At 34.7% G+C, this 13849-nt stretch overlaps 1 protein-coding gene across 10 annotated transcripts in view; it reads left to right on the top strand.

Annotated features, from left to right (window-relative positions):
* CDK14 (cyclin dependent kinase 14) overlaps positions 1-13849 on the top strand; it is a 772185-nt gene that overhangs the window by 607934 nt on the left and 150402 nt on the right. For all 10 annotated transcript variants that reach the window (XM_074266573.1, XM_074266570.1, XM_074266566.1 and 7 more), the window contains one exon: positions 10356-10404. In XM_074266573.1, coding sequence (XP_074122674.1) covers positions 10356-10404 — 49 coding nt within the window. The remainder of the gene's footprint in view (positions 1-10355; positions 10405-13849) is intronic.

Below are 13849 nucleotides of genomic sequence, written 5' to 3'. Positions count from 1 at the left end.
GGGTATCCATCCCCTGTAGACACTTATTAGCTGAATGACCCATGAGCAAGCTTGCTCATCTCTCAAGACCTTTGCTTCCTCATCTCTAAAATGGAAATAGTGTTTGCACTATCCATTGCAGGGCAAACTTTAGGATGCTTTATAACTATGTTGTTGTTATAGACCAAAGACTGTACTTGGAAAGGGGAGTGGGGAGACCCTCTTGATTTTCCACTAATTTAGATGCAATGTTTATTTTTCCCCAATAATTCTCATGGCAGTCCAAATGTATATATTCAGCTGTCTGCTAATAAGCTCACTTGTGAATTCTGCTGAAATTTCCTTCAGCTTAAACCTGTCCTTGATGCAAGACTGTCAGAAAGTGCCTCTTTATCAGTCAAATAATGTTTGCAGTAGAGATTATTATGATAGAGCACAAGTGTGTGTGTGTGTGTGCTCAAGCACATGCCATCATGTGCAAAGATAAATTTAACTAATAATTGGTAAACCCATAAGAGAAAATGCAATTGATATTTTTTTCAGGAGAGGATGTTAATATGGAATCTTTTTTTCTTTGTGGGTCAGTCTCAGACTTCAGAGTTTGTATATAACAAATTAGGGCAAGGCTGCCTGTTCCAGTTAATTCTGGTAGAAAATGATATAAAGGGTGGGTTGCATGATGGATGGAGCTCTGATCTAATGTCAAGATGACCTGAATTCAAATCCTTCCTTGGATATTTACAAGCAGTATAAACCCAGGCAATTTCCCAAGTCTGAGAGTCTATATCCTTATCTGTAAAAATTTACCTTACAAGGTGGCTGAAAGGATCAAATATGTAATAAAATACTCTGTGAACCTTAAAAAGTTGGACTGAATGGCCAATGAGATACTTTCTATCTGCTCTAGGAAAGCTTTAAAGTGAATCAGGGATCTTTAGAAGAAAGATATGTGTATATAATGTTAGGAACTCACAACAATGTAGAATAGTTTATAAAATAATCCCAGCATCATAGATTTAGCTGAAGTGGACCTCAGAAGCCTTCTAATCCAACCCTCTTGCTTCATAGAGAATTAATAAACACATGCATTTTCCTCCTGTTATATTTCATATCCAAAGGCCAAATGTCAGAGTATTAAATTAAGCTTTAGATGTTGATCAGAAGTGTCAATAAAAATATTAACTGAGATTGATTCCCTAGGCTTCTGAAGTGTCAGGAAGTAAAAAATCATACTTCTGTGAAATAAAATACACTTTCATTTATTGAGGACTAAAAGTAAGCTTTCATTTTTGAAAAAAAAAAAAAAAATCCTCATTCTCTCAAATTGACAGGATGTTTAGTGCCACAACTGAAGGCTTAAACATTTTTATTCTTTGTTTTATACTGTGACAATACATACATTTGTTAAATTTATTTATTACTATAAATTATTTAATTTCTTAAACTCTGATTCTAGCTCAGCTATCCACTAGTTATAACTGAACAAATCCTTTATGTTTTTCTGTGTCTTAGTGTATTCATCTGGAAAATTGCACAGTGGCTTGAGTACTGGACCTGGAGTCAGAAAAAGTCATCTTCCTGAGTTCAGATCTAACCTCAGACACTTACTAGTTGTGTGGCCTGGTGTATGAGATTCAGTAGACCTGTCAGACTCATTTCTTTTTTTCTTTCAATGAGTAACTATCCAGTAAGACCTTACTACAGAGTAATGGTTTAAGCATAGGGTAAGATACAGAGCTTTAATACAACCTAGTCTTTGACCTCTAGGAGCTGAAGAATGATTGGAGATAATGTTGGGTGACTGACTCAGTTTCTACCCAAGTCTGGGGCAGTTTTGCGGAGAGATAGTCCTATGTCACTGTGTAAGACTATTTATTTAGAGAAAGATGATTCCTGATAGGCTAAGGGAATGCAGATAGAGAAGCTGCCATCATTCCATACTAGAATTATTTCCAGATTAAAAGAAAACCTTCTAGGAGGGACTTTGAATGGTAAACTGAAACCCTTCAAGCCATAAATAGGAGCTGGCCCCATTACTTTCTTTGACTTTGCAATTACAGGGATTGTTAAGGACTCTCTTGGGTGAGTTTATTCAGATGTAAGGAGTTCTAAATAGATAAAATTCTAGCCTGATTCTCTTGTTAGAGACTGAAGAGATATCAAGCCTGAGAGATCTTAAGACTTTGCCTGCTTCTCCTTCCATCTCCTGATATGATCCTCAGCTGCAGATATGATCCTCCTCCTGTTCTCTGTGAAAGCAGGCTAGACTTTAGATCATATATATTCATGCCACCCACAAGTCATATTCATATATTTAGACATTAAACCTCCCCAGATCTTTTTTTTTTCTAAATACATGTAAAGATAAATTTTAACATTTGTTGGTTTTTTCAAATTTTCTCCCTCCTTCTTTCCCTTCCCCCCTCTTCAATTAATAAGCAGTTTTATGTAAGTTATATGTGTGTAATCATGTAATATCATATATTTAGATATCAATCCCTCATATCTTGTTAATGGCTTATTTTTTCTAATTACATGTAAAGACAAATTTTAACATTCATGTTTTTTTTATTTGAATTCCAGATTTTCTCTTTCCTTTTTTCCTCAATTTCCCCCTCCTCAATTAATAAGCAGTTTTATTTAGGTTATGTATGTACAATCATGTAAAACATTTTTCCTTATTAGTGCCATTCACATATATAAAAGAAAACTACAAATATTGCAGTATAAACACATTAGAGAGGTACAAAATTCTGAGTGATATCTAAAGGAGAAAGTTATTACTGATCAAATTCTGGGGAGGTGACATTTAACTTGGATTTAACCTTGAGCAATTTTTTTTTAATGTATTGAGGTTTCAGTACTCCTATTCGCAAAGCCAGGTGGTTAATACTCTCTGCTTTGATGATTGTTAGAACTTCCAAAAAATTCATATATAAAATAAATCAAGTTTTTAAATGTTGTTTCACTTCACGGATAGCTCTCTGTTTATTGTTTGTCCTTATCTTCCATTTTACTGACTGATACTATATAACAACAAATATTAAATCTTTATCTAGAAAAGATTCAGAAGTCTTGACCTTGTTAAGAAATATTCATTCCCCTAAACTCTTATGCCCTCTCCCCCCACAAAATTGTTGAGTTTTACAAAACCTTACAGAATTTTAAAATCTTTCATTTGTTGGTTAGTATATTTTCTTTCCTCTTCATAATTTCCTTAATAAAATGCTTAATTAGTTTAAAACAGAAAATCTATATTTTCCTATGATTAAAAAAGTACATGAATATAAACAGAGTTGAAAAGTGTATATTATGCCTTAACTACCAGCTAATTGGTAAAATCCAACTTTCAGAACTGTTTTCCTGTTTTACTTTGGGTCTCAGATTGTTTTTGACTTGGCCTTCCTTTGTCCACACCAGTCCAACCCTCCCAGCTAGTGCTAAGGCTTGGCTATTCCTTAGGAATTTTCAAGTGAGTAAAGGTATATGACCCTGGAAATGTAGAATTTAGGATTACGGTGCTTTTCTCCATCACTATATTTTGTTGCAGTAAGTTATTTCTCCTCTGCTCTCATGGGTGCTCTTCATCTCCCACTGTGATATGGGCATCCGCCGAAGCCATCCTGACAGAAGGGAAGAAGGTGAATGTGCCCCTGCAGGTTTAAATTAATTGCATTTCTCCGCTATGCTCCAAGTGAGCCAGTGCTTTTGGAGAACACAATTTTAAACTTTTAACTTAGCCATAATTGGAAAGGGAATGTAGTTATTAAAATTCTAAGTATTATAGTAAACCTACTCCAGGAGAACAGTAGAAAAACATTCTTATGCTGATGTGAAAGCAACAAGGTGAAAACTTCTTGGGAAGGTATAATAAAAAAACATCCAATATTGATTTTGTGACATTTCACTTAAAAATATGACTAGCTCTCAAGAAATAATAAATAAAAACCAAACATGGTTAAGTGTGTACTTTTCATATCCAAATCAAGCAGGATGAAACATATTTTCCTAGTACTTGAAGTAATAATAATAACAATAATAAGCATCAATATAGCACTTTTGAGTGTTGCTAAGTGCTGTGTCTATGTTATCTCATTTGATATTCATAACAACCCTTTGAAGTAGGTTTTATTATTACCTCCATTTTATAGATGAGAAAATTGAGGCTTCAAGAGCTTAAGCTATTTGTCCCAGATTATATAGCTAGAAAGTATCCGAGGAAGCATTTGAATTCATGTTTTTCTAATTCCTAGCTTAATTCTCTATCCACTATACTATATTATGTTTTATCTATATAGTCATTTTCTTAGTATTTGATAGGCACAAACAACCCAATTTTCCAGGTTCTTGCTTTTTGGAAAGTTATTGGTGGCTGTTTGGATCTTGGTTGAGAAAACAAATGATAGATAGATAGATAGATAGATAGATAGATAGATAGATAGACAGACAGACAGTTGGAAGGTAGTTCAGTAGATAAATCGATAGATCAATAGATGGGTGGATGGATAAACATAAATGAAATCAGTTTGCTCTTTCCATCTCTTTATTCTACTTCTCTGATGAAGTCTGCTCTTTCCTCTTCTGGGACTATGGCTCTGTTTCTCCCAGTTTCTTACATGTTCTATTTAAGGGATGGTCTCTACATCTTTATCTTTCCCTAGAAATTCTACCCTGCAAAGGCCAGGTGATCTTTCTATCTTGAGGGACTCCTATAGTGCTTTGTTCATACTTGATAGCAGCCCAGTTAATAAATGGTCAAAGCATATTAATAGAATTCTCATAAAAAGATTATGCTGTCAGTATACATTTCTACAGTTGCTCTAAGTCATTAAAGTAAGAGAGCAAATCATAACAACTGAGGAGTTGCTCATTTCCAGGAAATTGGCAAATATTACAAAAAGTGGGAATGGCCAGTGCTGAAAGGACTACTAATAAACTTAGTGGAACTTAGAAGTGATCCAGGCACTCTGGAAAAGCAAGAAACACCTCTGTAGGGATCTTTAAGCAGAGGCCAATTGTCAGTGATACTAAAGTGAAAAGTATGTAGTCCAGTGTAGTAGGTATAGTAGAAACTCCTTTCAAATACAAAGTCCCTCACAGCTATCAAATTCTGTGATTTTGTGAGTTTGATCATGGCAGTTAATTCTTCTCTTTTAATAGTTTTATTTTTTTTTAATTTAATTTTTGTTTTAAGCTTAGTTCATAGGATCATAGAGAGAACTTAGAGGTCATCTATGCAAACTCCCTCATTATGTAAGTGTGGAAACAGACAAATACAGATTAGATGATCTGTTCAAGATCACACAGGTGAATTAGGGATGGAGCTGAGGTTGGGACCTCGGTCTCTCTGTTCCCATTCCTTCAGTCTTTCTCTGTCTTCATTCTCCCTGTCTAGTTCTTTTGTTCGCATCTAACACTGCCCTGTTAGTTGTTGATACTTGAAAGAAAAAGTTGATGAAGAACAAAAGTCTACTGCAGTTAGTGTGGTAGACTGCAAAGTTTGGGAGCTTTCTTAGAAATGATTCTGATGAATGGCAAATGATTGTTAGAAATGAGAAACCAAGTTACTTTGTAAGTGCTAAATGATATTAACTTGTGTTATCTTTAATGAGATTCTTGTTACTTGGGAAATCATTACAAATTACAGAGGTTGCTTTGTGAAGAATACTAAGGGTTTTTTTTTTTAAGAACTTTGTTGTACTAGGATATGATATAATTAATTTTTCTAATATTTCCTCTAGCTTAATACCAGTTAATTTTAGATTATGATAGTGGAGAGCTTTGAAAAGTTATTTTTCTTTCCCATGATAATTATCTTTTTCAATTATCCATTAAGACTAGAAAACACCTTTAATGTTAGCCCAAAATGTAAACTAAACTGTTTAGCATCTCCCTAAATTAGAGTTTATCTTATCTCATGCACTTCATCCAGCATGCAATTTACCACACACCACTATCCATTTCTTTGTCAATTCAGTAATCCCTGATTTTCAGAAAGACCCAAAAAGGTAATTCTACAAGGTGATTTCATTTGTTAAATGGTTAAGCTTGGGCTGGGCATTGCATTTGCCCTCAAGGAGCTTAATTAAATTATACACCTGGAACATAAATAAATAAATACAAAGTCTTGTGGAGGGGAGCCAAGATGACTTAAAGCTTAATGTATGGTCCACAAAATCCTGGGAGTCCCTGAGATGTCCTTGAAGTCAAAATTGTCTCGATAATAATTTCAAGGTATCATTTGCCCACCAAAATACTTTTCCTTTTAGTATACATTTTTATATTCGTTTTTGTATGAACTTAAATTTTCTTTATAAACCTCAACCAAAGCAACATATTATGAGAGTCTGAATGCAGAAACATATGAGAATCCAGCCGTCTACTAGTAAGCCAAACATTAAAGAGTTTTGCAAAAATGTGTAAAACAATGCTCCTCTACTCACTAATTTTATTTTTGTTTTGGAAAATATATTTATTTTTCATTAAAATGTTATTTGTGTTAATAGAATAAATTTGTTATTTTAAATGAATTAATAAAATTATAAAAGCTTATAAATTTTAATTTTTGATATTGAAGATATCAAAGATATAAGACACACACACAGACAGAGCTTTGGGGAATCTTCAATAATTTTTAATAATGTAAAGAGATCCTACAATTTTTAAAATTGATAATTTTTATATAACTTTCGTGATTTTTTTTTTTAAACATGACTTGTATTTATTTTGGTGAGAGAAATTCTCTGTGAGGATGCTGACCAACATACCTGACCAAAAGAAATAGGTAACTCTTACCAAGTTTTAAAGATTTGCTTGGAGCATGAAGGGGTTAAGTGGCCACAATTGAGAACCCGTAAGTTTATATCTAGTTTATATCAGAAGTGGGACTTGAATATAAGGACTGCTTTTACATTTACATTCCAAAGCCAGTTCTCAATTCACCACGTCATTAACTACCTCTAATTTTTTAAAAAAATAAGTACATTAATTTCCAATTCTTGGAAAATTACTCTTTGGCTACAGTCTGTATTTCCCAACTACATTGGATTAAAGAATTGACTATTTTGGTATTGTAAACACCATTCAAACTCATGGTTATGCTTGGCACAGCATAATACAAAGCAGTGTAAATAAAAGGGTTCCAACCTTCCTAAAGCTGATTATTGAAAATAAACATCAACATAGACCATTAATATGATGATTGGATGAATGAATGAATGGATGGATGGATAGATAAGCATTTATTAAGGATTTACTGGTATGCTGATAGTTAGGGATTCAAAGACAAAACTGAGATGTCTCTGCCAACAAGGAGCTTATATTTGTAATAGGAGAGACAACATATATAGGTGAATCATGGATAAGGGAGGAAGTTTTAGTTTGAGAGTTACAGGAATAGTGAGGTAAGCTCTACTGCAATTCATTATCATGATCTTCTCAGAAGAGATATAGTAGTATTGATCTGATTACTTTTCTCAGGCCAAGATGTGGATGGGATGGACAGGAAAGAGGTATGAATGACCAGATATCCCTCACAATGGGAGGGATGAAGTATAAATATAAATATGTTGATGGGAAACAGCCAGGTACCCTTCTGTTACTGTTGTTAATATTTTTTTAAATTTTTATCTTAAGTTTTTTAATTCTCTTCCACCCTGCATCCCCCCTCTCTTTTTGGGATAGACAAGAAATCTGATAGCCATATTTTGCATATGAAATCATGCAAAACATATTTCCACGTTAGCCATGTTACAAGGGAAAAAGGGGGCAAGAAAAATAAAGTTAAACAATTGCTTCAGTCTACACTGAGTTCATCAGTTCTCCTTCTCTCTGGAGATGGAAAGCATTTTTTATTTGAATCCATTGTCATGAATCATAGCATTGATCAGAGTAGCTAATCTTTCACAGTTATCATTATAACATTATTGTGTACAGTGTTCTGGTTCTGCTCACTTCCCTTTGCATCAGTTCATATGTCTTCCCAAGTTTTTTCTGAAACCCTCCCCTTTGTCATTTCTTATAGCACAGCAGTATACCATCACAACCAACAGTAGCTGGTTTAGCCTTTCCTCAGCTGATGGGCTAAATGCCCTTTAGATGACATTGCTCTAACCAACTGGCGAATGGTACTTAGCCCTGAAGTGGAGTTATAGGCTAAATGATTGACTCACCCAGGGAGAGATACATGGTTCTGGTCTAGAAGGTTTTATTCTAGGTAGAGTATAAGCACCAAAGCAAGTGGCAAGATGTCCTGAGACAGGCAGTGAGATAGATCTTTGGATAGAGCGCTGGCTCTGGAGCCAGGAAGACCTGAGTTCAAATGTGCTCTCAAATACTTACTGGCTATAGGACTCTGGGCATGTCACTTAATTTCAGTTTCCTTCAGTTTCCTCATCCATAAAAGGATGAAGTGCTTAGCACAGCACCTGGCATATAGTAAGCTCTTTATAAATGTTAGTGATAATGATGATCTGAGACAAGCTAATTATAAAATCATAAATTCAACCTTTATATAAGGTATCATATTTCAAATTGTCTAACAGTAAAAACCTAGAGGTTGGGGCATTGCATGTGTTACTTCTCAACTAATGAAATTTCTCAGCCAGCACTCAGGCTGCCTAAAGAATAATTGGGCTTTTTTTCCCTATCAATTGTTGGTTTTCATACAACCCTTCTAAGAACTCCAGGAAAATATTTCCTTGGAATTGGTCTCATATCTAGATTCTCCCAAAGGAGAGAATAAGATTAAGTATGGGACAGCTATTTATTTCTTCTCTCCTAAAGAAATGCTTGAAACAAAAACTCACTGGCATGCTTTAACAAAGACTTATACAAGCAACTGATTTTAGCTCACTGGATCAGAGCATAGTGCTGATAACAAGGTCATGGTCTTGTTTCACATATAGAGATTATATTTGGAAGGTTTGATTATTATAGTAATGTAGTAGACTTAGTACCAAAAAGTCCTAGATTCAAATCCCAACTCAGACATATATATACACACTCTCTCTCTCCCTCCCCCCTCCCTCCCTCTCCCCCCCTCTCTCTCTATGTGTGTGTGTGTGTGTGTGTGTGTGTGTGTGTGTGTGTGTGTGTGTATGTGTGTGTGTACTCTTTGAGTGTCATATTTGCATCTGTAAAATAGATTGGACTAGATGGTTTCCAGCTCTACATCTATGACCCTATGATCTTAAGATTATCACCTACAACTACTGTTGCTGGGCCAGGAACATCTCGACATGAAGAAGGAGTTTGTGGGACTGCTGAAAATAGGCATTTTACATTTCACCTCATTTCCAAACAATTCTCTCCTTGTGTTTGGGTAAATCAACTTAGGAGTTGAGCTCATCCTCTGGCTAGTGATCATCTTCTCTGAGAAAGAGTACTGTCCAAAATGACCTAAGACCTAGTCATTCTGGGAATCCCGAGGTAGCCTCTAAGCTTGGACATTCCTATTTCACCATTCATGTTTAGTCTCCTGTACTTGGGAAAGGATTGCAAAAGAAAAGTGAAAAAGCAGAAAGGGCTTTGAGTTGCAGGCTCAGTCCCACCAGGGTCAGAAGTGCTCTTATCCTGATGTAAGACTAAGCTCTTTCTCTACCTCTTCAAAAGAGAGCCTCATATTAAAATAATCTTGACACAAGAATTCTGAAGGTTGGTCCATTGCTTTTTAAAAGTCCACCAATTCATCAGTTTTTCCTGATCCATAGCCAATCAAAGGAACGGTTAATCATCTCAAATTGCCAATTCCTTCAGTGCAGAGTTTTCACAGGCCTGGAGGTTACCTTGGCAGCTCAACACACTCTCTCTGGGATGGTCTTTATAGGCCCATTCCCACACATGTTTCATGGGGCACAACATTCATTACATACAATATTCACAAATTCTCTTGAGGGAAATATGAACATAGCATAGGATGGGGAAAGTGTCCAACATTTTTCTGGAGCCAAGAAGAAGGCATCTTCCTGGAGGAAGGAAGAAGAATAGTTTATGTATATACAAACACCAGCACTATGGTTTTGGGGTTTCTTTCCCCTGAGGTTTTATTCCCTTTGTGTCATTTATCTAGGTGAAAATGATGAATCTGGAAGCTCAGCTTACAGAATGATTTAACCTAGATTGGAGAAAATAATGCTCTCAATTAAAGAACCTTTTATTCTTTTGTTTTCATTTTTCTCTTTAAGGTCTCAGTTGGAAATGAGAGCAGAACATCTGGTACAAATGTTACCTCCATCATCATTCATTAAACCAAGTGCATTTAAAATAAATTTTTCTTGAACAGGTTTGTATCATTTAGATTTGCAATAAATGTAATTTTTCTTTTTTTCTTTCTTTCTTTTTTTTTTTCTTTTTTTTTTTTTTTTTTTTCTTTTCAGAACGCTTTACCCTGTACAGCTCTAAAAACCTTAGACAAGCATGGAATAAGTAAGTCTTTAAAATGATTTTTCCTTGTTCTTTGATTATGTTTCATCTTTTTCACTTGGTTAAATTTATGGGTCAGAGTTAACATTGCATACTTTGTCATTATTTTTGTTATATGACATCGTTTTTTTCTGTAAGTATACACCCCAAATTTGTTAATGTTCAGTGTTCTGAAGGTTATCTGAATTCAGAAGAAAGTCTTTGCATCAGGGGAAACATCATGACTAGAATATAATTTAGAGTGCTACGGACCAGCCTAAACATTGCAATGGATGAATGGTATATTATTTGATATCCAAGACAGTCTTACAACTTATCACAAAGATCTCTGTCTATTCATGTGATTTGGACCTTATGTAATAATTTGTCATTCTCTTTAAATGTCCATTATCCTGTATTTCACTGTGGAGTTTTAATTCATTATAAGTTTGGAAATTGGTTAAACCAAGAAGTATCACCATGTAAAAAGTTATTCAGAGATCGTTTTAAATTAAACAAAAAATTATATCAACCTACTGGGAAATCTTTGATAGAATTAAATAGAGATTAAAAAGCCCTTATTAAATTGCTGGCATTCACTTTTAAATAATTTTATTTTAAGAATCACATTTCAAGGAAAATCAGGAAGCCCAATGGATTTGATCAAAGAAATTATAATACTTTTCAAAGCATAGTCACTTGTGAGCCTCGTATAGTGGCTTATTTATATGATGAATCTGATTATTTGAATACTATCACCTGGAAAATGAAATGCAAGAAAATAGCCTGTTTCCATAAATAGTTACAGTCTCATGTGTAGTGTTAGTGAGTATGTTATTGTAGAATTTTCATGCAGTTATTTAATTTTTTTTAAAAGACAAAGCTTTATCATCACACGTCTTTGTGTGTTGCTGAAATGTAAGAAATTATTTTGTTTGACCTCACATTTAGGGAAAAGAAAATTCTCCTTTGGTCTGAGGTAGAATTATTTATTTTATTATTTGTGTACTAATTACTGTTTTAGTGTGCTATAGAACATAAAAATCAAGTAGTTCCTTTCTTAAAGAAAACAAAAACAGGCCATGTGCATTCCTTTAGGAATATTAGCTAAAGAAGGAATGCCATTGGTTTTAATCATCCCATGTAGTGATCCCAGTTTTAAGAATGTTTCTTGCTGTTGTGTTTTTAGCCTTCTTGACCCATTTTTAAAGTAATGCTGAGTTGTACCAGTTGTGAATAATGGCACACAAGACTGGTTATTGTAGAAAGGAAGAAGTCTAGAAATATTCAGAGAGAAAGGAAGAAGCTAAACTCATTCTTAAACTTCTTAGTCCCCACCCCATTCCACATATACAGACCTTTCAGGGATAAGTATCTCTTAACTTATTGATTAGCTTTTTTCTACAACCAAAATACTGTGGTCCCATCCCTAACCTTAGTTAGAGGAAAGGACCTGAGGTAAGGAACCAGAAGCTGTGTCCATAGATTTTTGTTTGTTTATTTTTATTCTTATGTATGTTTGCCTACATCTCTGGATTACCTCCTGACCACTTCAACTGATATCAAAAAGACACAAATCAGGCTTTTCTCCATCATTCAAATGGAAAGATAATTAAAACATTCACATTGTTGTGGGATTTTTTATTCTGACCCATTCTAAGGCCTTTGCCTGAGATGTGTTCAGTTCAGTTTTACAAATTTCTCTGGACCTCAGCTCCTTATCTTAAATGTAAGAGGGTGGAACTAGGCAGTCTCTGGTGCCCCTCCAGCTCTAGATTCTTTGACAATTTGCAAAGCAATTAATTGCTTTTCAAAGAAGAAGCTGGAAATGAAGACCTATTTCTTACTAATTGTCAGTATTATCTAGGATCTTAAATTACATTAGCATGAGAACTCCTTCCACTAGCACTGATAACCACCCTTCAGAAATTTATCATTTAGATAGGTGCCTGAACTTCAATGACTTGTTTGTGGTCCCTTGGCTACTAAGCCCAGGGCATGAGATTTGAGCAGACACTTTCCTAACTCTGTATTAAGCATTCTATCCAGTATAGAACCCTGCCTCCTGCTTCAGCAAAATGGCAGGGGTGGGGAGTCCTTGACTTTGCCTAGTTCTGCCTCTCTCAAAGGATTCACTTGCAAATCAAGACATCACCCTCCCTATATCATTGAACCTGGACAACCACAACAAAAACCATCTGACCATAGAATTAGAAGTCTTAGGTTCACGTCCAGTTCCAGTCCAAACCTTAACCAAGTCACTTAACCTCATATTCCATATCTCTACAATGAAAGGAGTTGACTAGATGTTCTAGCTCCCTATAATCCCATGAATAGGTATTTCTCGTGAAATAATGTCCAGTTTGGTCTATAAGACATTGAACATCAGAGATCCATCAATGGAGCTTTATTTCTATGGACAGTAGGAGCTTTTCATAACAGGATTTGAACAAAAAACAGAATTTCTTTTGAGACATTGCTTCTGAAATAATGACACTCTGTTTTCCATTAACAAAGGACTAGCCATTTTTTCTCAGTTAGATGTTAGGCTTAAACTGATGATGATGATGATTATGATGATATTTATATAGACTTTTTAAGGTTTTCAAAGTAATTTACACAAGTTAATTATTTGATACAGTTTCTCAAATGGAATTGACCAGTTTATGATAAGAAATACCATGATGAGAAGGTAACTGGTTACTCAAACACTTGTATCATTGGTATATTTCATTTTCACCATAAATAGAGTAACAATTATTGACATTTAAACAGCCCTTTAAAGTTTGTTACATACATTACCACCTGAGAAAATTGAGGCTGAAATCTGTAAGCATTTTATAATTACTCAGTTTTTTCATCTATAAAATGGGGGGGGGGAAGAGTGATATTTAGTTATTTGTGAGGCTCCAATGTGGTAATGTATGTAACACTGAGGGCAAGGAATAAAAATTAAAATTAAAAAAACAGGCCCTGCCCACAAGGAGCTTATATTCTTTTTTTTTTTTTTTAATTATAGTTTTTAGTTACCAGATATATACATGGGTAATTTTACAGCACTGACAATTGCCAAACCTTTTGTTCCAACTTTTCCCCCCCTTCCTTCCTCAGATGTCAGGTTGACCAGTACATGTTAAATATGTTAAAGTATAAATTAAATACAATATATGTATACATGTCCAAACAGTTATTTTGCTGTACAAAAAGAGGACTTTGAAATAGTGTACAATTAGCCTGTGAAGGAAATCAAAAATGCAGGCAGACAAAATTAGAGGGATTGGGAATTCTATGTAGTGGTTCATAGTCATCTCCCAGAATTCTTTCCCTGGGTGTAGCTGGTTCAGTTCATTACTGCTCTATTGGAGCTGATTTGGTTCATCTCAATGTTGAAGAGGGCCTCGTCCATCAGAATTGATCATATAGTATTGTTGTTGAAGTATATAATGATCTCTTGGTGCTGCTCATTTCA

The sequence above is a fragment of the Sminthopsis crassicaudata genome, chromosome 5, assembly GCF_048593235.1.
Source record: "Sminthopsis crassicaudata isolate SCR6 chromosome 5, ASM4859323v1, whole genome shotgun sequence".
In the NCBI taxonomy this organism is placed as follows: Eukaryota; Metazoa; Chordata; class Mammalia; order Dasyuromorphia; family Dasyuridae; genus Sminthopsis; species Sminthopsis crassicaudata.
This window is presented reverse-complemented; position numbering and strand designations above follow the sequence as displayed.